The sequence below is a fragment of the Podarcis gaigeae genome, assembly GCF_964106915.1.
Source record: "Podarcis gaigeae genome assembly, chromosome: 10".
NCBI classification, from domain to species: domain Eukaryota; kingdom Metazoa; phylum Chordata; class Lepidosauria; order Squamata; family Lacertidae; genus Podarcis; species Podarcis gaigeae.
The window spans coordinates 28007196-28032516 of NC_139686.1; the positions used below are offsets into that span (position 1 = coordinate 28007196).

The 25321-nt window shown below is 45.5% G+C and overlaps 1 protein-coding gene across 1 annotated transcript; it reads left to right on the top strand.

Moving 5' to 3' along the window:
* The first annotated feature begins 5576 nt into the window (after positions 1-5576).
* On the top strand, positions 5577-25259 carry KCTD17 (potassium channel tetramerization domain containing 17). Its single transcript, XM_083701184.1, has 6 exons — positions 5577-5906; positions 8926-9034; positions 17313-17404; positions 19245-19340; positions 20004-20129; positions 21643-25259. The coding sequence occupies exons 1-6, from the start codon at positions 5592-5594 to the stop codon at positions 21778-21780; spliced, it is 876 nt and encodes a 291-aa protein (XP_083557310.1). The 5' UTR covers positions 5577-5591; the 3' UTR covers positions 21781-25259.
* Positions 25260-25321: the final 62 nt, after the last annotated feature.

Here is a 25321-nt window from a genome sequence, read left to right on the forward strand (position 1 = left end):
TACACAGAGCTCTTAAATCAGGCATAGGCAAACTCGGCCCTCCAGATGTTTTGGAACTACAATTCCCATCACCCCTGACCACTGGTTCTGTTAGCTAGGGATCATGGGAGTTGTAGTCCCAAAACATCGGGGGGGGGGGAGTTTGCCTATGCCTGTCTTAGATCTTTCTGTGGCCAAGGTGGGAAGGTGGTTCTTAATCGTCCATGGAAGGTGTTATAGAAGGGCAGGAGCATCTTATGGTGAGGGAAAACCCTGTATGTTTCAGGTAACTTGCTGTTATTTGGAGATGATCATTAAAAGTCAATTTCCTAGTTTTTGATGAATAATTACAGGTAAGCATGCCAAAGCCACAAATTCCTTCACTTTAAAAAGTGGTGTACGTTTGTTCTGCCCAAGGCAACAGTCTCAGTTAGGGAGTGGGGTTCTGGCTCAAACGCGGAGTTAGGTTGGACACAAAGTTCAGGGATGCTGGTGTCGGCATGGAGAGGGCCAGGAGGCCAGCTGGCTAGCCCCAGCTGGGTCGTCTCCTTCCAGCCATCCCGCTGCGAAGACCATCACCTCTGCTCCGACATAAATCAGTGACCTGGGCTTCACAGCCAGGGCACACTATCAGCAGATTGAACTGCGCACACAGAATAGGCATGAGGCTTGTGGAAGCATACTACAACTACAGACTGATTAATCATAAATCAGGACAAAGAAACATGTCGTCTCTCTCTCGTCTCGGAGAGAACAGAGAAAAACAAAAACTATACACAACGGAAGTTCCCAGCAAGCTGTGCTGGAATGTAAACAGACATGTGACACGCAACAATTCCATACGTCTGCTCCTTAAGGTGGAATGGAAATGTCAACAGCTAGGACTGCTACCACCAGCCCTAGACCCAGGAAGCAAAGTTGGTCAAGTGTAGGTCAAGTCCAAGCAAGGCAAGCTCAGCCAAAGCAGAGGGTCAGTCCAGAAAAACAAGGTCAGGCAAAGCAGAGATCAAAGTCCAAAAAGCAAACAAGCAAGGTTGGTAGCACCCTTGATATCTCCAGGTGAAGTTAGTCTGGACTCAGACAAGGCAGGGGTGAATATTTCATATAGTTATATTGCATTAAACAGGACTGCTGCTTCCTTTAAGCAGCTGGCTCTAGCCTCCAATGAGGGTCAAGCCTATTCTCTAAAAGGGACCCAGCCCGTTTTAGGAGCTGTGGATTCTGGTGATGTGGAGGAGACTGTGGTTGTGCTGTTGCCTCCAACATCACAGACAGTAATGTGTCAGCTTTAGGCGGGAGATGTGGAGGCATCACGGGCCCTTCTGGTCCTGGAACTTCTTATGAGCTAGGGATGTCACAGGCCAGCTCAGAGGGCAAATCTTCTTCCCTGTCAAATATGTCCTCTGAATCCAAGAGGTTTTCCCCTGAAGATGAGCAGTCGGAGCCCTTGGTCATTACACTGTTTGACTGCCCTTGATAACAGTGCTATAGCTATTATGACATATAAAAAGTAACAATTGCAAATGCGCTTTAAAAGTCATTGCTCTTTTTTGCAGTTTAATCTTTGATATATTCAAACACAGGCATTTATTAACTGAAGAGTCCCTCCCCACCAGCCCCAAAAAACTGGCAAAAGAATAGATATGAATTATACATCAGCAGCAGAAGCATATATGATAAAATGGATTGTGCTCCTGTTAAGCTGGCAGAGTGTTGATATGATGTGCTTTTAAAATGCGAAAGCCCTTTTGGCTGATAGAAGTAGCTCAGATGTATATATCTGAGAGCCACTCTTATCAGCATATCTCCCCTTCCAGCTCTGTTCTGTTCAGCTGCATTGGAGGAGTTTTTTTTGATAAAGGCTTCTTCGCTGAAAAGCAACAAGCCTGGAAGAAATGGGCACAAGATGTTGGACACAACATTATGATGGCTGACTGGGAACAGTTATGGACCACAGGTATGAAGTTTACGGCATGTAATGCCTTAAGAGAGAATATAATGAAAATGATTTACAGGTGGTACATGACACCAGTCAAGCTTGCAAAAATTTACCATTTGCCCGATAATAAATGTTGGAAATGTAATGAGAATGAAGGTACATTCTTTCACCTTTGGTGGACATGCCCAAGGATTAAGACTTTCTGGGAGATGATTTATAATGAAATGAAAAAGGTATTTAAATATACCTTCCTGAAGAAACCAGAGGCCTTTCTCCTGGGCATGGTCAGCCAATTGGTGCCAAAGAAGGATAGAACTTTCTTTATGTACGCTACAGCAGCAGCAAGAATACTCATCGCAAAGTATTGGAAGACACAAGATTTACCCACCCGGAAAAATGGGCAGATGAAGTTGATGGACTACATGGAACTGGCGGAAATGACTGGCAGAATCCGAGACCAGGGAGAAGAGTCGGTGGAAGAAGATTGGAAAAAAATTAAAGACTATTTACAGAAACATTGTAAAATTAATGAATGTTAGAAGGATGCTGGAATGAAGTTTCATGGCTTTAGCAGAAATGTTATAAAGAATTAAGTAAAAATAGATTGTTAATGGGCCAAAGGGGAAAAAAAGTAAGGTTAGATCGTGTTAAGATAATTTATAGGACAAAAATTGAGAAAGATGGAAAGGATTTGCTGAAATAGCTAACTGAACTAGAACACAAAAAGGGAGGTGTGAGGAGGTCGATGAAACAAGTAAATGAAAGATAAGATATGGAAATATTGGATGTGTTTTTAATTTTTTCTGTTTTTTTGTTAAGATAAGTGGAGTTTTTTATGTATTGTAATGTATTGTTTTGTTCTGTTTAACTCTGTTTTCTTTCTTCTTTCTGTAATTCTTAAACTCTTAATAAATATTATTTTTTTAAAAAAAGGAAGAAATATATAAAATGATATTTGAATTTCGCTAATTCGCTGTTCTGCTGTTCAGATATGGAACTTGGATAGGAAGGTTTGAAGTGCAATATACAGGGATATTTCACAGGTAGTAATTTATGTGGTTATCCCCTCCCCGCCACCCAGCTTTCATTCTAAAACCATTGCAAAGGGTGGATGAAAGCCCATTTAACTCCCAAAGCTCTATGCCACCTGATATAAAAGGTAAACCTGACCGTTCAGTTGCGGACGACTCTGGGGTTGCAGCGCTCATCTCGCTTGAGCCGGCATTTGTCCGCAGATAACTTCTGGGTCATGTGGCCAGTATGACTAAGCCGCTTCTGGCGAACCAGAGCAGGGCACGGAAACACCGTTTACCTTCCTGACGGAGTGGTACCTATTTAGCTACTTGCACTTGACATGCTTTTGAACTGCTAGGTTGGCAGGAGCTGGGACTGAACAACGGGAGCTCACCCCATTGCGGGGATTCGAACTGCCAACCTTCCGATCAGCAAGCCCTAGGCTCAGTGGTTTAGACCACAGCACCACCCATGCCACCTGATATACATGGAGCTAAAAGCTGGAGTTAGTGTCTTGACCCTCTAACACAAGTACTTCCATCTGCAAACACTGATCACATGAACACTTTATATGCACACCTAAACAAACTTAAGGCTGTACACCTTTGGATCTGGAAACAGATCCACTGAATATAGAGCAATGCAAGGGATGCCTGTGGCAAGTGTGTTCATTTACAATGAAGTCATTGAGCATGAAAATAAGTAGCGATCAGGATCCCAGAGGATCTACTTTGTGGGGAGCACTGTAAGAGATGTCGATCTGACTGAGTGCTTGTTGAGCTAGGAACAATCATAACCATGTTCTGTACGCATTCCTCATTCAAAGGAGCTGTTAGCACAGGTGGGTGGAGGCCGGCTAGCACCTTCTGGGATCTATGATGCTTTTTAAATAGAATCCTGATTCAATTAATCAGCTGGAGCCAGGTGCAAAAATAGTGACTGGGGTGGGTGGACATTTAATGATGCTTGAAGACATGCTCGCCTACGAATTTGTTTTCAGCACCAGAACTGGGCCGCCTTCACACCGTATATTTAAAGCACTGTGATGCCACTTTAAACAGTCGTGGCTTCCCCCAAAGAATTCTGGGAGTTGTAGTTTAAGGGCACTTACTTCTCTGACAGAGCTACAGTTCAGTTTCCTGTGAAGAGGAAGACTGATTGTTAAACTACTCTGGCTGTGAATGTGTCCTGTGGATGAGCCACTCTGGACTCATTATCCTTTTTAGGAAAACTGAGCCCTGATTCCCTGCCTGCCCAGCCTTTGTCTCAGCAGCCCAATTTTCATTCTGGGGGTGAGCAATGGTGGTGATGGGGAAGGCTTTCATCATTCTCAGCCAGTGGTAAAGAGTGACTGGGGTTGGAATCCTAGAACATCTGGGAACCCAAGGTTGAAGAACACTGTGTTTGGCAATTGCCGAGAGTCCAGAACCTTGCTGTAAATCACCCAGAGCCTCTCCAGTGGATCTAGACCAGTGGTTTCCTGCAGCCAATCAGAAGCTGTGTTTTGGTTTTCAAATGTTTTGGAAGTCAAACGGACTTCCGGAATAGTTCTGTTCGACTTCCAAGGTACGACTCTAATTCAAGTTTGCATAAATGTGCAATTAACTGCTATTGTTTTGATTTTTTTGTGTTACTCTTTTCCTTAGTGGGTCACACAAATGGCTATTCTGAATAATGCACTGGGGATAAGAGTTATAGAACCAAGGGGGCAGTGAATTGAAAAAAGATTAGGAACCACTGATCTAAATTGACCTTCTGCCAACTCTTGTCCTAGTTTCTGATAACCTGTTAACAATGAAAGGCACGCACACAGCTCCTCCTTCAAATTGAGGCTACATACATACCATACATTTAAACCATATCACCCCACACCAAGAATCTTGTGAGCTGTGGCTTGTTAAGGGTGCAGGGAATTGCAGCTCTGTTTGGGGGGAGCTACAGTTCCCAGGAATATTCCAGGGGGAAATGTGTGGGATAACCAGCCTCATAAAACCAACATGTATAAATCTAATTAATGCACCAAGGGGTTAATATCATGGAGTTAGCTGTTCTACTAGGCTTAGCTATGTCCACTTCCTTTACCTTAGGAGGAACTAGTCTATCAGGCCTATCACTCTCTCTCAGTCCACCAGAGCTCAGCATGTAAAGAGCATTGAGCTGGTTGCTCCAGCTCAGACCACATGGCTCTCATCAGCCACTCTTGAATTCCTATACTGTACCAATAATCTAGGAACCTTCACCATTTTGTAGCTAAGCCAAGTTTTATGCTTATTGGGTAACTTTTCAGAATGCTGTATGGAAAAGCACATGAATCTGACCTTGGGCGTGTCTGTAAGTAAACCATTTCCAATGTACTAAATGTGTGGTCTTCTCCTGTGCTGGAGGAAGAGGAAAACTTTGGAAGGAACTTAGAAGTGCACATTTTTAAAGGTCTAATAGCCTCTATTTCCATGCTTGACCGGCTTGATAGTTTGTGATTTTGAATCTCTCACCCAGTACTTGCCCCAAACCTGGATCTTGGCATCCAGGGAATCTCCTTTTTCAAGCATGCCTATTATTTTCCCATGAACCCACGAAACGCGCTTCCAATGCACTCTAACTGTGCGTTGTGCCGCTCCAGCCCACTGGGAAAGCCTACTTTGTGGTGGCGCTGCACCCGATGAGAACTACAAGCCCCAGAATCCTCCAGGCGCCCCCACCTGCCTCCGGAGCCCCGCCTCCCCGTGGAAGTAGGAGGGACCGGCGGCGAGGAAGGGAGATGAGGATGGACCGAGGGGAGGCAACGCGAGGCGTGCGGAGGGCTCCTTGCGCGTGGGAGAGCTCCCAGCAGCCTCTGCCCCCCAGCAGCCGAGGCAAGTGGGTGAGGCTCAACGTCGGCGGCACCATCTTCCTCACCACCCGGCAAACGCTGTGCCGCGAGCAGAAATCCTTCCTCTGCCGCCTGTGCCAGGGAGAGGAGCTGCAGTCGGATCGGGTAAGCGAGCGAGCCCGGCGTGCCAGCGCAAAGGATCGCGGTGTTTTCGCGGGACACGTGCGCGCCCTGCTCCTGCCGCGGGGATCGGTTGCGCCTTCGGCTCGGGAGGACAAAGGAGACGCCGGAGGAAGCGCCCTCCGCCGCTCCTGTGTCCCTCGCTCAGCCGTGCACTTTGCAAGGCGCGCTCGCTGGAAGGAGTCGGGCTTGGCTTATTTTTTTAATTTTTGATTTTTGCAAAGTCATAAGGCTTGCATTGCAAATGTTGCTGGGCCGCTGGGTTTCCATGCATGCATCCACCCCCGGTCAGTATATACAAGCTTCTCTCGCCTCCTTTCTGGCATCTGGGAGATTTGGAAGAGGCGTGCCGACGAAACGCAGCCGCTGAAGGAATCAAGTCGTGGAGGAGGAGCCTGATTCGGGAAGGAGCCTCGTACTGACCATACAGTATTCGCAGAATTAAAATAAAATGAAACGACGCCTGTTTACTCAGTAGCGTTTTCCCTCCGCGCGCCCGGGCAATTGCAGCACCGCCTCCCGCTTAGTTTACTTGTGTGATGATCAGTTTCCCCGGGGAGGCAATTGGGGTGTTTGGGCGCGCGCTCTGGATCTCAGATGCGCCTGATTTACAGACCGCACTGATGGGCGCACCCTCAGAAATACAAGCGCCCAAAGCGATGTAAGCGCCGCGTTTGCCTCTCCTCTCCCGCGTTGCTGGTTTGCCCCGCCAAGCCCTCACTGGACGCTGGTCGTCAGGACAGGGTGGCGCGCCATGAAGGCTCTTGGCCAGCCTTCCGGGCGGCGAATCCAAGGAGGTGTCCCAGAGCCCAAGGTGGGGCGTTCGGGCTGCAGTTGGACTCGCTTAGCTGGGAGTCGGTTCCGTTGAATCCAGTGGGGAGTGTTTGAGTAGAGATGAGTAGGATGTATCAGTGTTGAAGACCAAGAGTTGATCTTGGCTCTTAATTGCTCTTGCAGTGATATAAATACTTAAAGTATGTTTTATCAGAGAGAGTAAGCGAATTTTTGAAGTACTGTATGCAATTTCAAAGTTTCAGCTTCCCAGTTTTAAAAGTCATAGCTGCCGAGAGCAGATGGAAGAAAGAAGTAAGGCCAAACCTGCAAATTTGGCTTACAATAGCCAACATTTTCTGCCTTCCGATTAATTTCTCTCAATAGCATCATCCTGTTCTGAGGCTTCCTTCCGCCTTGGCTCCTGTTCTTGGCCTCCTGCCTTCCAGCCCAGCACTTTCTGGCCACTGCATTCTGTTGCATTCAATTTCCCCTATCCTTAAGCAGCTTGCGAGAAGCTTCTTTCCCATTCAAGCCAATGTTTCACTTCCTTCACAGTAGTAATGCTGACTTAAGAGTCCAGGACACCCTCTTCCTCAGTAGTTAGATTTATGAGCATTCTGTGACATCACAGCAACAGAGGGGACATACCATGGACTATTGACAGCTAGCCATCAGTCAGATGACTGTTGACAAATTGGATGCTGTGTTTGGACACAAGCATCTTTGGACACTTACTACCTTTGAGATTTAGTGACCAGAGTTGCACAATATATTCCAAGGTTTGTCCAAAGTAGGGGTGATGAAACTCTGGCACATGGGCCTAATAAGGCCCACTAGGCACCTTCATTTTACCCACAATCCATTTTGGTCAAGCCATGCCCACCTGCCCTATACCTATTACAGTGCTACCTCGGGTTAAGTACTTAATTCGTTCCGGAGGTCCTTCTTAACCTGAAATTGTTCTTAACCTGAAGCACCACTTTAGCTAATGGGGCCTCCCGCTGCTGCCGTGCTGCCGGAGCACAATTTCTGTTCTCATCCTGAAGCAAAGTTCTTAAGCCGAGGTACTATTTCTGGGTTAGCGGAGTCTGTAACCTGAAGTGTATGTAACCTGAAGTGTATGTAACCCGAGGTACCACTGTATAAGGTATGTGGCAGGTAATAATTATCTGGCTCAGCCAAAGCTGGCCCGCCCTGCAAGACGGTGTTTTGCAAGCGTCCTCTGAAGTCCCTTGCAAAGTGCTCTGCAAGACCTACACATGCCTAAAAAGACTCACTTGACATTGCAGTGCTGTCAGGTGACTATCAGGTGGGCAGGCGTGCCCACCTATAAAACTTGGCAGGCAGACCTGCCCACCTATAAAACTTGAGAAGATAATGATCAAGTCCACCAGCCACTTCCAGTTCCCCACCTGTAAGCTAAAGGCATTATGCTGCTAGCAGTTTTATTTCCATCCGGTTGGTTGGATGGCCGTTGGTCTTGGTTGCTTTTGTTGAGATTCCTGCATTGGTGGGGGGCTTGGGTTAGACTAGGTGACCCTTGTGGTGGCTTCCAACTGTACGATTCTATGGTGACTAGAGCTGTACTCATTATAATCCACACCATAGGTTTGTTTAAAGGCATTTTGGTATTGACAGTTTTGTTTTAGAGCACAAACAATCCCTAGCACGTAATTTCTGTTTCCACAACTTCTGCACACTGGATCAACATCTTCACCATGACTTCCAAGATCCAATTCTTGGTTGGTTACTCCCAGTTTGCCTTCCACCTGTATAAATGTGGTTAGGATTTTGGTTCAGTGGCTCACTTTGCACTTTCTTACATTGAACTGCATTTGTCCTTGTACGGCCCATTCTCCCAGTTTTGAACTGCTTTACAATCACTTCTTGTTTGTACATCCTGAATAATTTGGTTTGTCGTCAGCAAATTTCGCCACCTTGCTTCACACCCCTGACTCTTGGTCATATGCAAAACAATTAGAAAGCACCAGTCTCTATACAGATCACTGGAGGAGCCCATCTCTTGTATTGTGAGATTTGCCCATTTATTCCTCCTCTCCTTTAGTCAAGTTCTGACCCATAAGATAATTTCCCCCCTCTTATTTCATGAATGCTAAGTCTACACAACAATGTATATTGGATCACCCCTATCCAGATGCTTATTAACACTCTCAAGGGTGGTTCATGAGGCAAGATTTACGCTTGTTTGTTGTCTGCTTCTTTTGTTTAGGATGAGACGGGTGCATATCTCATTGATCGGGATCCCACTTATTTTGGACCCATTCTGAATTTCCTCCGGCATGGGAAGCTAGTACTGGATAAAGATATGGCAGAGGAAGGTAAGTTTTCAGACCTGTGCAATTATCACACAGGACTGCCTGATACCCGAGTACAGGACTGCCTGATGTTGCTTGGTGTGGCCAATGGAACAAACTGAGTGCATCAAGGCATGACTTAAGCTGACTGTAAGAAGTGGATGAACTAGCCTATAAACCAGTGGTAGGGAGCTTCTGATCCACGGGTCTCCCCATTTGGCCCATGAGATGCTTTGGGGGGAAAGGCTTAAACTGCAAAGTAACAGTCTTCAAGGAAATGCTTTGTTTACAGTGCTGCTAACATCCACTGTAAATAGAGTGCTGGTGCCATGGCTCTTGTTGTGCTATGACAGATCCTCTCTTTCAACTTTTTGTCCCTGCATCCATGACGTGTGTGTGAAAGGAATGTCAACATTTACCGTAGTTCCATTTACAGAGTACAGGGAATGGAGCTAGTATATTGTCCTGTGATGATAATGTTTTGATCCTTGAGAATACACTTGTGCTTTTGTGTCCTCAATGTTTCAAGTTTTGTCCTCTTGGTACAAAGAGAGAATTCAAAGCAAAACACTTTGTTCCAGGGCCATGAGGAATAAGGTGCCAGCTTCAGGTTTTATGGGGAGGGGAGCTTGGGCAGAATGCCCTCACTGGGAGGGGGGTCCATCAGTGAGTCTGTGCCCCCATTGCCATTGTTTTTACAGGTTGTTGCTCCTCTGCCGCCTCATTATTACCACTTGCATGCTTGCCAGACATAGTCAATAAACGAGCATCACTTGCTTTCCCTCCCTCCCTTCTGAGCCAGAGGCAAGCAGAACAGATTGCCTAAGGGATCACATAGCACCATATATACCTGCCAGGCAACTGTGCTCCTTAGATGGTGCACTGCTAAGAGCACTATGTGTTCCAGAGGTGCACTTAGTATGCACTAGAAACCAGGCGTTTAAGTTTTGCAGCTCCATTCCTTTGGAATCAGTTGGCAGCTGAAGTGAGACTTCTTATTCCAATTGCATCTCTTACTTCAATTGCATCTGTGCTATGTAAATCTTTGTGTTCCTTGCCTTGTTTTTGATTCTGGATGTGGCTTATCCACACGCTTCCATTCTTGCTATATTAATTTATGTCGTCTTCTGTGTGTGTATCTAGGCAATTTACAAACATCATGGAAACAGCGAAAATAGTTTTAAGAACCGTACCAAATATAACTGAAGAGAGGTTTAAAAACAATACAAAAAGAAAATCTAAGGCCAAGAACTTTTCATCCAGCTGGAGAAGCTTGTTTGAACAAAAATATCTGTTTCTGGAAAGTTCAGATAGTGGGTGCCTATCCTATCTTGACAGGAATGATGTTCCACAGAACAGCAGCAACCACATTGAAAGCCCTGCTCCAAGCTACTGTGGAGTGGGCTTCTGATACTTTAGGAACTTGAAGAGGTCGCTTTGCTGTAGAATGCTGTGGCCTACTGGGTACATAAGGAATAAGGAGGCCTCTCAAGTAACCTGGTCCTTAGTGGTATATAGGACCCAGACGTTGAACTTGGCATAGTAGCAGATTGGCAGGTAGTGCACATCCCACAAACAAAGGTGTTGTATGCTGATGGCGCTTGGCTCCTACAGAAAAAGAATCTAGCCGCTGACCTGCCCTTCCAAACCAACTTATATCGAGCACATTGCAGTAAATCCAACTTGGAGGTTACCAATGTGTGGGCAATTGCAGCCAAGCTGTCTTGACTAGGGCTGGGCAATGTCAGGTTTTCAACATTGTGATGTATCACCATAGCGATTTGGCAGCACATTGTGATGTTGAAAGGGAGGAATGAGCTGCATTGGCCCCGGCCCTGAAAGGTGTCTGGGTGAAACCGCTGCGCCCCCCCCATGCTGAGGAAGTTTGCGGTGGTTTCACCCCAGTGACTCGTGGGGTGGGGAAGAGGCAGCTGGCTCCAGGCACCAGGAGGAAGAGGCTGCCTGCCCGTGTGAAGGTGGCGGAGATAGCTCTGTGGATGGAGCTTGTCAGGATTTGTCTGCAGGGCTCCCTTGCCACCTTCGCATAGGGTGCGGCTTCTTTAAACTGCTCCACTGAGGGGTGCACAGCTGTCGGGGCCTCAGCGGAGAGGTTTAACGAAGCCCCCATCCTGTGCGGTGGCAGAGGGACTTGGGAGCAGTGGTGATTTCAGCCGTGATACATCTCCCAGGCTTAATCTCTAACCCGGAGCAGGTGTAGCTATCTTACCAGCTTAAGCTATATCCTAATAAATCACCTCTTTCTCAGGGGAATGGGGGTAGACAAGTCAAGAGCAAGAGTTGTCTTTGAGCTGCTCCACTTTTCATTCATTTTCTGCATCGCAAGCCAGGAGTAAACACAGTGGAAGCAATGCTTGCTCTGACAAGCAGTTATGGATGACCCTGACTGGTGGCGTGGTGCAATTTTGGTATTCTACTTTTATCCTCGCCCCATCTCTGGGAGCTGGAACATTGGGCATGGGCAGGAATCAGAAAGCTCATCAAGGTCCTCTTAAACATTGATGACTAGAACGTCTGTGGTCATGTCAAAAAAGGAAGGTCCTCTCCCTCATCTCCCACTGCCCCCTGGGATTGAAGTTTTCAGTGGCCATAGTTCTTTATTCATCTGCTTCTGCGGAAGGAAACAAAGATACTGCAAGGTCAGGGTTTGAAATAAGATGGTGTGTCTGAGCGGGTTCTGGGTAATAACAGAATGCTGGTTCCTAAGCATCCTTCTGTTTCCACTGTGGATTCATTAAGTGCCTATTGCTATTGCTAACTAGGCAGCGGAGGAGGTTGTGCATGCCTCTGGGGAGGTGATGGATGCAAATAACCAGAGATTAGCATAGCAGATGACAAATGCTTACTTGCCTATGTTGCAAGAAGCAGCATCTCATGTTAACGATCGAAAGGCAATATATATCCCTATATCTCTTACTGAGGTCACTAATTTGTCTTTCTGGAGAGGGTAGCCTTCTTCATGGGTTGATTAGTTGATTCTCCTTGGTTGACTAAAAGGGGTTCATTGTACAGAGACTTTATTTTCTTGAAGCTGACCTCATTTGCACCTCCCATCGTTCCATGTCCCATTTCTCTTCTGCGATAGAACATAATTTAGGAGGGGGGGAATAGTCTTTGCTCCAGCAGGGCATCAGAGAGCTCAATAATTATTTTCCATTTTTCATGATGCACGGCTTGCCCTTCTGTTTAGTACTATTCACGAGAGGCTGTTCCAGAACCCTGCTCAGGGGCGTAGAAACCATTTCACCTGCATTAATCCCAAACTGAATAATGGGACAGTTGATTTATTCCCTCTTCTCTGCTTAACCTAAATGGGTCGCCTTCATTTGAGTACCAGCTCCATGTATTCATGGATTATCATCTCCTCTATCTTTGGCACTCTGTGCTTGTATTCATTTAAAGTGTTCTCCGTACTTATTGATTTATTCATATATTTCTTCATCACCCTTAAGAGTATGCAATAGGTACAGAATTCCATCCTTATGTGAAACTGCTATCCACACACGAGGGCACAGGGCTGCCAACAAGATTGCTGGGCCCTGGTAAAGGTGTGGATTGGGCCCTCAGCTCCATTCGCAAAAGAGGAGACAAATCTGTACCACATTTTGCATATGCTCTGTGTCACATGCAAACTTGTACTATCTTTTATGGGTGGAGTGGAGGGCCAAAAAAGCAAATCTCTCTGTGTGTGCACACCCATGTAGGAAGATATCTAACTGACAAGAGGAGCTACTCCCATAATTGTGTTTCCATGCTAGGGAAGGTTTAACCTGTTGTCACACAAGTAGGATGCATCTATACTTTTCATACCACTTTAAGCAGTCATGGCTCCACCCCCCAAAAAAGAAAAGAATCCTGGGAACTGTAGTTTGTTAAGGGTGTAGCGAGATAGGAGACACCTATTCTCCTCAAAGGGACACAATTCCAAGAGTTCTCTGGGAAGAGGGATTGATTGTTAAAGCTCACCGGAAATTGTTAGGCTATCGATACTACATTCTGTGTAATGGTAGGCGTGGCATTTTGGATTGCAGGTGGAGAAAGTTGTCAGAAGATATTTATGTCAACCAAAGTCTGGGAGCCCATGCGTTGATAATTCAAAAAGCAGTGCATTTTAATAATGCTTTTTGTTATTTAATAATTTTAATAATTTATACCTCCCTAGTAATAGATTCAGCATTTTTTTTTTGTTACAGGTCGAAACAGCCACTCTCCTCCCCTGCAACTCCATCTCTATTGAGCAAAAGGATTTGAGCCTTTGGTAGGCAAATATATACCCATCTAAGTGTTTATATTTGCAGCAACAGCACATTTTCAATAATCATTCTGACCTCTGGTCAGTTGCGGCCTCTTAGCCTACTCTACCTCACAGGGTTACTCTACCTCACAGGGTTATATTTCTTCATTTAATGTGGATTAAATGAGGAGAGAACCATGCAGGCCACCTTGAGCTGCTCGGAGAGAGAGAAAAAGTAGGAAATAAATGCAATACATAAATAAATAAAAACTCCCCTTCTCCCCCTGTGCTGCTGCTGCTGCTGCAGTCAACTTACTAGCTTTTTCCAGTGGCATTTCCCTAAAGCACCCTGGATAGCAACACTGCAGGATTGTCATACACAACTCTCTCTGAGCCCCTCTCCCAAGTGTTAGTATAGCAATATGTGAGCTATGCTTTTTCAGGCACAATGCCCCCCCCCCCCCCCGCGCAATATGGATAGACTAATCATAGCATTTTTTTCAGTGTTTACATAGGGGGGAAATACATTCTTGCACAAAATTAATTTTGTTATAGTTTTCACCCCCAAAGGCCTTTGAAATCCAGCTTTCGCATTATTAAAGGTAAATGTGCTCTAAAGGTGTTCCAGGACCTAGACTGGTATTGTCCAGAATATATGTGGACATGCTGTTTGTTTTTCAAGTGCTAGGTTCTGCTTCCAATTTAACAACTCAGATTTACAACTTCTGTCGTATGTGCCACCCAGCTTCTCGCTCTCTGTGGCTGTGCATGTGTACACTTCCCACATTTGTATACGTGTGTGTATGTATAGTGGCCATTTACCGTTTTAGTTTTGAGCACTGTTAAAAGAGTGCTGGATTGCATTTTCAACATTAGCTGCAGCATTTTCCTTCCTTTGCTCTCATTTACATCAAGTGCCCCTCTGGGGTTGCCATCCTTAAGGTCAACTGGGACATCTTTATAATTGTGGCATCTCTGCAAAGTCTTTTTACTTTGCAGAGGGCATAAATACCAATGGTAGAGATAAATACTATAATAAAATGATGGGCCTTTTCTGCAGTGGTTCCCCATTTGTGGGATGCTCTCCCTAAGGAGCCTCACCTGGCGCCTTTATAACATATCTGTAGGCACCAGGCAAAAACATTCCCCTTCTCCCAGGCCAGGCATCCCCAAACTCTGCTCTCTAGCTGTTTTGGGACTACAATTCCTATCATCCCTGACCACTGGTCCTGTTAGGGATGATGGGAGTTGTAGTCCCAAAACAGCTGGAGGGCCAAGTTTGGGGGTGCCTGTCCCAGGCCATGGCTAATGAAAGAATCTGACCTTTTAAACTGGGGGGGGGTGTTATTGTTTTTGTTCGTTACTACATTATGAATTTTTGTGTTTTTATATTGTAAACTGCTCTGTGATCCACAGATGAAGGGTGTATAATAATAATAATAATAATAATTTTCAGTATTTATTTAAACATTAGTAGTAATAACATTCCCTTCCCCCCACCCCTGTAGCTTTCTTTTCTCTCCGTATTTTCTTGTTAGCTGTGAATTTCCTTTCTGGTGTCCATTGTATAGCAAGAATCAACTCTGTCCGGCATTCATTAAGCCGATAGCTGTTCCTCACTACACGCCCTTTGAAAAACCCCTACTTTGAACATAGCTATCAACTTACTTAGGTTTGGAATCTTTTTCTGTTGCAAGTTGTATCTTGGAGCTTGGTATGTAGATGGCAGTTACTTGTATACTCCCTGCCTCTAGGAAATTTAGACTCATTTGACTCTACAGTGCTGTGGAAGTCTTGGCTTCAGGCAGCGTGCACAGAAACAAGCTTTAAAACTAAAAGTGTTTTCTTCATCTTCTCTTAAGAGTTCTGCCCAGACCAGTGGCATAGCGTGGGGGGTGCAGGGGGCCCGGCCACACCGGGCGCAACATCTGGGGGTTAGGGTTAGGGGGCGCAAATCCACGGGTTAGGGGGCGCAAATTACTTGCCTTGCCCCGGGTGCTGACAACCCACGCTACGCCACTGGCCCAGACACAATTGAACCACTATCATTTTCGAAAGAAGAGCCAACAATCCTTTGCTTATGTTATGAAACCTAGTTTTCTTTTCATTGCCCATCACTTTAGCTATCAGTTTAGTTCCTCTTCGCCAACCCAGTGCCTTCCGGATATTGTACTACAACTCCCATCTGCCCCACCGAGCACACTGGGTGGCCTTGAGATTAATTGCTCTCAAGCCTAACAACCTGCCTCACGGGTGTGAGGATTTAAAAATAGAAGGGGTGGAGGAGAGCTTTGCATGGTGCATTGAACTTGCAGGAAACATGGGATGGCCATGTATATAACAGGGTGCTTCATCCACAAAGGAAAATGGCAAATGAAACTGATGGGGTATGCAGAATTAGCAAATCTAACAAGTAATGTTAGAGAACAAGAAGAGACTATATTTAAAGAAGATTGGAAAGCATTTGTAGATAATTTGAAAAACTATTGTAAAAATGTTAAGGCACTAGTCGGTTTGGAGTAAGCTCAACTGTTTAAGATTATATGGAGGGAAATATTATAAATTTATTTATTTGGTTTTTCAAAGGAACATTTTACAGAGATGTATCAAACAAAATTAATAAAAACAAGATTCCAAGGAATCCCCTGGACTTCCATTCTCCCCTTTGTGGTTCCTGTTATTAATAATTTTCTCCCGCATCTTTTATGATAATCCAAATCCTTTACATTTCTGTTGTGTCCAGAATTCAGCCTTAAACTACAAGTGATATTCCAATCCTACTCACTATATGGAGGGAAATATAGAGGTAAAATGGCTTTGCTTAAAATAGAATATGCAGCAGTAACCATTAATTTAAAGAAACCATGGAAGATGGATGGGAAGTCAATTGTATTTTTTATGTCCTTCCTGTTTTTATTTCTCTATTTGTTATGCTTGTATTTTGGGGAAAAAATGTATATATATATTTAATATATGAAAGTAAATAATAGGATGGCCTTGCTAGTTGGTTCTGAATGGTTTGGAGTACACATGTGATTCAACCTACCCATGGGATCTAAGCATCCCTATGGAGCCAGCAACAAAGGAACACATAAGAAAATAAGAGCCTGCTAGATCAGAGTCCATCTAGTGGAGCATCCTGTTCTCACAGTGGCCAACTAGATGCTCATGGGAAGCCACTAAGACAGACCTGGGTGCAATAACACTCTCCCTTCCTGTGGTTTTGAGCAACTGGTATTCAAAAGCATGTTGCCTCAAATCATGGAGGCAGACCATATCCATCATGGCTAGTAACCATTGAAAGCCTTTAGCTCCATGATCAAGGTGTCTCCCCTGCCAGGTAAGTGTTCGATTGACGTTGGAGAGAGACTGAGCTGAGAAATAAGACCAAGGGTATATATTGATACAGGAAAGTATTAGATAAAATGTAAAGAAATATACAATAATAAGAGTACATTCAATTGAAAAAAAGGAATATACAACGGGATAGACCGGAAGTCTAATGTGTTAGTATATATATGATTTTGGAATAGTTTTTTGCCCTGTTTTTCCCCCCTTTTCTTTTACTGTATATAAACTTGGTATACATGTTGAAAATTAGAGTACAATAAGCCTTGTCATGTAATATGGTAATGTTTACCGATGTAACATAAGAACTTTAATAAATAAATTAAATTTAATAATAAAAATAATAATGAAAGCCTTTAGCTCCACAAGGTGTGTATGGCACAATAAATCTGCTCGTCTTTCAAGTGCCCAGTTAGCTCAAGCTCCCAGTGAGTTCACCCTCCCTCGCTTTACATGGACTTAGGGTATGAGCCCTACCCTAGGGTAGGCTGCTTTTCAAAATTTCATCTGTGTAATCTTTAAACCTCTGCGGCAATATAACTCTGGCTTGGGATCCAGAATTAACCAGCTGTCTGGTTATAGAATGACTAGATGATGGTAACAAAGGATGAGTATTTTTATCGAGAGCTGCTTGACAATGAGTCAGCTCAGTGGCTTGGTGCTCATTATTTTATCTCTTGCGCGCTCTGCCTTTATTTCTAGGGGTTCTGGAAGAAGCCGAATTCTACAACATCGGGTCTCTAATCAGGTTAATCAAGGACAGACTGGAAGAAAAGGACTACACTATAACACAGGTGTGAACTGAATGGCCCCAGAAAGCCTTTGGCAAGAAAAGAAAAATACTAACAATAACAGGGAGGCTTTATGTATGAGATGAAAACCAGGGGGCTTTGCACCTCCCCAGAACGGCAGAAAATCTTAAATTCTACCTTCTGAGGATGCGCAAGCAGGACATCTTGCAGAACTGGTAGAAGAAAGAAGGCCAGTCTTTCATCCCCCCAGAGGAGGAAGTGAATGAATCTGGTTGTTTTAATTTCTGAGCACTCCCTAGCCTGGATCTCAGATTACAGTTTTAATTGCAAAGTAGAAAAGGGTGGTGAATCATTGCTGGGAGGGATACTCCTGAGATTCTGCTTCTCTGCATGGTTTGGAGATAGGGGGAGGCAGGAACAGAAAGAATATTGGAGAAAATAAATTGTTTGAGAAGCAGAGGGAGATCTGTGGACGCTCAATGGAATGGGGGCGTTCCAGACTCCTGGGCTCTTGTCCCTCATGGTAGCAGTATGACAAGAAGCCAGCACACCTTTCAAGCAGCGTAAGAAGCTCAGATATATAAGGCAATTGCCAAATGGCACCTAGAACCTAGGTTACGGTCGCCACAGCAGGACAGCTAGGCTCCATTCCCTCCACCCAATGAAATATATTATTATTTCATTTCGTTTCCATACCACTTTACATTTTAAAGAGGGGGCGAATCTCAAAAGCGGTTTACAACACATTAAAACATTAAATAGAACAAATTCAGGCTTCAAGGGGAATCTCTCTGATCCTTCTCTAAGTGACATTTTGCTTCCCCCATATTTTTTTAGCTGCTTAATTTATATAGCTGCTGCATAGCAGAAGCCAGTGTAGCGTAGTTGTTGGAGTGGAGGACTAGGACCTGTCCGGATTTTCACTTTTTGAAATATGGCAACCCCATCTTAACCTACTTGACAGGGTCGTCGTCATAATTAACTGAGGAGAGGGATTCCTTGGAGGAAAAGGTGGGGTATAAATAAGTGCTTCTGCTTACCTACTTAAGAAAGCTGGAGAGGAGAGGCCAGCCAGGTGGAGATGTCTGTCACCAACTTGGCATGCAGAGGTCTCCATGTGGTTGCCGTTGGACCTGCGCCAGTTGCAAAATGTGCCTGGAGAATTTTTAGCATGACTTTCAAAGAAGGATCTAGCAACCTGCCTTAAGGCAGGCCAGGCACTCTGCTCATCTTGCTCAGTGTTGTCTGTTTTGATTGGCAGTGGCTGGAAGGCTGAAGTCTTTCACGGCATGGGCTGCTGAATCCTTTTAACTGGGGATGCCAGGCTTGAAACCTGGGACCTTCTGTTTGTGAACTGTGGTCTGTCTCATCCCTGTTCTGAACGCATCCAGTCTACTGACTGTTTCCCTGCCATGTGAGAGGGACAGAGGAGGCCTTTGAGTCAGGAACTGGCAGCCAACTGAATTGATGAGGAAGGCCTCAAAGAATTATTTGCATAGGTGCACCAGAAGGGGCCTTATACCAAGCCAGGCTATTATTGGTCCAACCACCTCAGTTTTGTCTCCGCTGACCAGCAGTGGATCTCCACAGTTTTCCCCTGCTGTACCTGGAGATACCAGGGCTTGAACCTGGGCCCTTTCACAGGTAGATCATTTGATCTACTACTGAGCTTACAGCTGCTCCCCAGATATAGATGTAAATGCTCACAGCCACCAGTTGCCCCTCGCTTTGATTTTCTGCAACAAGTAGATAGTGCAGGCAGAACTATCTGATGCCCAGTGATGTTGATAGCCCCATCTGGCTTGGTCTCCTAATGAGAATCTGCATGGACAAAGGGGTCTGCTTTTACATCTCATACCGGTGTTTCCTGCTTTTTTCCTAGGTGCCTCCGAAACACGTGTACAGGGTTCTGCAGTGTCAGGAGGAAGAACTCACACAAATGGTTTCTACTATGTCAGATGGATGGCGTTTTGAACAGGTATGCAGGAAGAGGTGGGGTTATATAAAAAGGAAATTGATTTTGCCAGGGTTTAGCTTCTGCAGAATCTCAGACACCCAGACAAGCGCCACTTGGCTGCAACAGAGGGGAATATGGGAAGCAGATCTTACCCACTGAGAGACCAGCTATGTTGGGCTTCTCTCCCTCAGCTGTTTCCATTCATGCTGGTCCTTAGCAAAACCTTGTAACTTAAGAATTGGTGTCTATTACCCCCAACTCTCCCCATTACTTGTTGGTTTGTGTTGTGTCCTTTCTTTGTATTTCAGGGATGGGAAACCAGTGGCCATGCAGGGAGTGTTGGACCACCTCTCCCCCCCCCCCCCCCGGCCATTAGCTCTGCTGTCTGGGCCTGTTGGGAGTTAGACTTCAACAACTTCCCCATCCCTGCTCTTTTTGCTAATGCATGCTTTTAAAGTGGCCGTATGCCCAAATCTTTACCAACCAACAGAGACAGGAAGTGTACACATTTACTGCTTCATTTTTAGCATTCCTTCACTACTTTCAAAAACAGTTTGCTCAAAGGTGGCCTACAGAGCCTTGGAGCTTCCCATTTTTACCGAATTTTGTTTCAGAGGAGTACTGAATGTTCCTCACTTGGCTTACTTTGCAGTAAAAGGTATTCTCTCCTTTTCCACTTCTCAGCTGGTGAATATTGGGTCATCCTATAATTATGGGAATGAGGACCAGTCGGAGTTCCTGTGTGTGGTCTCCAAAGAGCTCCTCAGCTCGCCCAGCGGCCTGTGCACTGAGCCCAGCCGGAAAGCCAAGGTGAGAGCAAAGCATCTCGAATTTTCACCAGTCCCATGTTTTCAGATATAGAATTGTAGAGTTGTGAAAGGGACCCTGAGGATCATCTAATCCAACTCCCTGCAGTGCAGGAATATGCAGCTGTCCCATTCAGGGATCAAACCTGCAACCGTGATGTTATCAGTCCCACACTCTAACCAGCTGAGCTGCGAAGAATCTAAATGACAAGCTGGTTAAGACTACACTGCTTTGGGCTATGGAAGTCTGGCAGATAGTGTGTCCAAAAAAACCCCCACCAGAGAGCAGGCATCTCATACCTGCCTTATGTGGTCCTTTGCTTGCTATTCCAGAACAAGTTGAATTTCCCAGCAGGCCTGACTTGAGGAATATAAGAATCCCTCATGTTTGTGTAGTGCTGTCCAGTGTCCAGAGCTTTTCGCAGGCATTATCTAGTTGCAATCTTTATAGTACTCTTGTCAGGAAAATCAATATTATCCCCAATATTGCCGTTGCGAGGTTTGAAGCTGAGAGACGGTGGTTTGCTTAGGTCCATCTCATGCAGTGGTAGGGAAGCCAAGGACTTGGGGGGGGGGGCAAATACAGCCCTCCAAAGCCCTCTTATCTGGCCCTTGATTCTCAGGCCACAGCCCATCTCCCAAGTCACACCATTTCCATATCAGTTCCAGATTTACCTCAAAAGCCTTTGCCATACTGGTTCTGTGAAAATGCCTCTTGCTTGCCTGTGTGCACAAGGGAGAGATGGCATGTTTGTGCAGAATCCTGAATTTTGCATGGCAGGTTTGTGCCTAGTGAATACAGACAGGAACTGGGTCTGTTGCTCAGCACACTCTCTGCTGTCAAAGGTTCCCCACCCCTAACCTAGTGAGTTCACAGCAGAGGTGGTATTTGAACTGGGGACTTTGTTTAGGGAAGTTTTTAATGTTTGATGTTTTATCGTGTTTTAAATATTCTGTTGGAAGCTGCCCAGAGTGGCTGGGGAAAATCCAGCAAGATGGGTGCGGTATAAATAATGAATTATTATTATTATTATTATTAATAATAATAATAATTTTATTGCCCTGGTTAGTAGCCATTGGTCCCTTCATCCTCTTTTACAGCCATCAGTGTTGGTGGCCTTCACTGCCTGCTGTGGGAGTGAGTTCCATAGTTTAACTAGTTTCTTCCAACATTTGGCTTCTTTGGATGTCCACGAGGGTTAGGAAAGAGTGAGAAAAACTATTCTTTGTCTGCTTTCTCCATGCCAGGCTTAATATATATTTTTTATAAACTTCTATCATGCCCCCTCTTACTTGCCTGTTCTCTAAACTGAAAAGTCCCAAAGACTTCAATCATTCCCCATAGGAGAGTCTCTCCACCCCCTTGATAATTTTGGCCACCCTTTTACTGAACCTCTTGAGAACCCAAATCCTCGCCTACAGAGCATCTGCCTTGTGTGAAGAAAGTCACAGGTACAATCTAGTAGCTAGACTTGCAAGTATTTGTGCTCCACCTTCCTTTTTTGTACTGCATGTAGAGCACAGAGGAGGACCTAGAGGAGGAAGAGCAGAAGGAAGCGGATCTGCAGGAGGAGGAGGAAGAGGAGAAGGTGGTGGAGCAGGAACGAGAGGAAGCCAGAGTGGAAGAGGAGGAGAAAGGTGCAGCCAACCTCTGAAGACAGCCAGGAACAAAACCAATACCGAACCTTAAAGCCGCACGCTCCCTTTTCTGGCGGGAGCAGGTGGGAGGAAGCACGAAAGGGGTGCTTCTGCAGGTGATGCTTATGCAGGGAGGAAGCAATACCTGGTGGCCAAAGGCTCAGGGAGGGTGGGGGGAGATCAGTTCATTTCGGAAGCCACTGCATTTAGGTCTAAACCACGTGTGTGTAGTGGTGTTTTTCTTTTTCTTACTTCTGAATTTGTTGCAGTTTGGAATTGTGTCTACCCCAGAATCCCTCCAATTCCCTCCCTGTCTTCTTCCCTTTTGGGTTCCTTTTCACTTTGGCTTTTTCAACTCGTGCACATTTCCACCTGCCTTGCCAATCCTTCTTTCCTCACCCTCTTTCTTCTCTCCATGAGCCAGCAAAGATCCTTTATTCTTTCCCAGCCTAGATCTCTTCCTCCTTCTCTGCCAGCCCAGCCCTGGTCTGCACTCCAGACTTGGACGAGTGACTCCCACTCCCTTCCCTTTGCTCGGACATTTGGGTGGGCTTAGTGCACCCTTGTCCTGAATTTGTCTTCCAGGGTAGCCCTTGCAGCCCCGGAGTGGGATGGAGAAACTTGGGGCAGAAAAGGAATGCAATTCGGCCAGGGAGAAGGGGAGAGATAGCTGTATGCAGTGAACCTCTGACGCTGCCTTTATAGCAAGAATGTGAAACCTGTTGGCCTCCTAGCTGTTGTTAGACTCCAACTCCCATCATCCTGGATGATTGGCTATGCCAGCTGGGGCTGATGGGAGTTGGAGTCCAATAACAGTGGGAGATTCCCTGCTCTATGGTAGATTAGGCCAATAGCCCACCCAGTCTACTGCTGTCTATGTTTTGATGGGCAACAGCTCTCCAGGGTCTCTATCTGGAGTCCAAGCGCTATTCCTTGATCCTCATAGCTGGAGAAGCCCGAGATTGAGCCTGGAGCCTTCTGTGTGCAAAACATGCTTCTCTCCATTCAGCAGTAGGGCAGGCACTTGGTGCTAAACCAGAGAAACCCACATCCTGTACTGCAGGAATCCATGTATCTCTGCTCAGAATAAATCAATGCAGATTTGCATTGCATGTAATATGCTTGTTTCTCATTATGGTGCTTAAGAACTATTGTGGAGGGCAAGCGGTGTGGTCTGGGAAAACTAGCAGGAGGAGAAATTGGGGCCTAGGTGCAGGATGGGGAGGGGCAGGAATCGATGCAACACATCGCAGATCTGCTCCATGTCCACCTCGCTTCCCCCAGTAGCCTTGGTTACTCATTTTCAGCAGCGGCTCCTCATTGTTGCCCATCCTCTCTCCTAGCGCATCCGCCTCCCCCTGCAACAAGCTCACAACCTTGAAGCCTAGAAACTGAAAATTTGGATTCGCAAGAAGCCAGATTCTGTGGCCAGGCATTGTCCACAATCCAATACAGAGTTAAGTGCTCTTAAGGCTACTGATTTCAACTGAAGATGGAAACAGAAGAGTGTAGCAATCATTTTCAGTATCTTCGTACAAGCTCTATTCCTAGAAGCAGCTATCTAATCCTTTGGAGGAGAGGTGTGGATCTTGCTGGTACTTTGCTTGCAAGTTCCCACATCTGCCTTCTTTCCGATAATTGTAAAAACTTATGTTTTCTTGGCAGGAACAGATATTGCACTGTAGCTCCTGGCCCATGAGAAGCGTTCCCTCAGATGCACTTGCCTCTTCCTCAGAATTAGAACTCAGGATTTAGCAGAAGGGCTGTCTTTTCCATTACGAAGAAGCCCTCATTGTCCTCTGCAATGAGAGCTGGAGAATTTGGTTCTAGGAGTGCAGGCTTCTCCTTCTGTGCAGGAACCTCTGCAATCCACTGTGGCCTGAATATCACATCGCCCTTCAGGCTACTAGTGCTTTTATGTGCATGACCCCTGCACTCACTCTCTCTCTCCTTCCCTCCTTCCACTTACCCCTCTTCTGCCTCCTCTTCCTCTGTCTTATTCCGGCTTTCTCCCTTTCACTTGGCTTCTCTGGCTTTGCTTGTTCTTGTCACTTTAAGCTGTTACAAACCAGATGTCTCAGGATATGATGCTGATCAATGTTGTTTTTTTTAATGTTAATTTTAAAGTCTTTATTTTTGTACTGTACTTTTTTCAAAATAAAAAAAAAACACAGCCGGGTGGGGTGCGGGTGGAGTTAGAATAATATTGCATTGTGGACCTTTTTACACAGCATTTTACGTTTGTCACAAATTATGAACCACTCTTACATGGAGTGTATTTTGCCTTCAGCAGATCTCTCCGCTCCCCTGCCCCACAAGCCCTAGGGTTGGCATTTCATGCTGACCTGGTTCACAGCCCCCACCCCCAGCCAAACCATGGCTTAGTGCAGATGGGCCAGCACCTGGCCTATAGGAGAGGATGCTGCTGCTGCTTCCGCTGCTTTACGTTCCCCCTTTTTGTTCTGAGCTGTGCCAAGCCTAGATTTAAAGTACAGTCGTACCTTGGATCCCAAACACTGCAAAACCGGAAGTGAGCGTTCCAGTTTGCAAACGTTCTTTGGAACCCAAACGTCCGATGGGGCTTCCACAGCTTCCAATTGGCTGCAAATCAGAAGACACGCTTTGGTTTCCAGACGGTTTTGGAAGTCAAACAGATTCCATTAGACTTCCAAAGTACAACTAACCCAGGCTCATGGTTTAACTTTTGCAGAGACGACATGAGCCATAAGCCACAAATCTTGGTTAGGGTTCATAGTTAGTCTGGAGAGAGGTAAATCACAAGTGTAGGTTTGGATGATAGGCTAGGCAAAGTCAAGTATCAGTGGAGCAACTGGTGAGCAAAGCAGTCACAATCCCCTCTCCTGGAGTCTGGACCCTCATGGCTTCACTCTCAGCCATGGTTTGACTTAGTGTGGCATGTGAACTGGACCACAGTCACAGCCACCCCTATGGGGAACAGCAGAGCACAGCCTTACAGCTTTTTTGTCTCCCATTCCAAATTCCCATGTTTGCTCTGTAGGGAGGCAGTTTCTTGATAGGCTTGAACTCACAAATACACTCAACCCTGAATAGAACACTATATCAGAGACAGGGGATCTGTGGTCCTCCAAGGTGGTGTTGGACTCTTAACTCCCATCATTCCAGGCCACTGACCCTGCGGGCTGGGATTGATGCGAGTTGGGAGTCCCAACAACAACTGTAGGGCCACTGGTTCTTTATTTCAATAAATGGGAATGACAGGCAGATACTTCCTGGAGTGTTAGGTCAGGAAGAGAACACCTCTAACAGAAAGCCAGTCCCATTTTACTACAGCAGGCTCTGCCGCTAATTCCGTTAAGATTGGATGGTAGCCACAAAACTGCCTGAGATTGCTGTGTAATAACTCCTGAATAAATCCCACAGACTATTACTACTGTCTCGCGTCATCTCACCGTATGTGAGCTGGGTGCTCTTTTATGTATAGAACCGTTTTCTCCATAAAGGCATTTGAACTCTGCCAGCTGTCTTACGTTTTTTTCTCTCCAGGAGGCAAAACTCCACACTCGGTTTGTGTGTTTT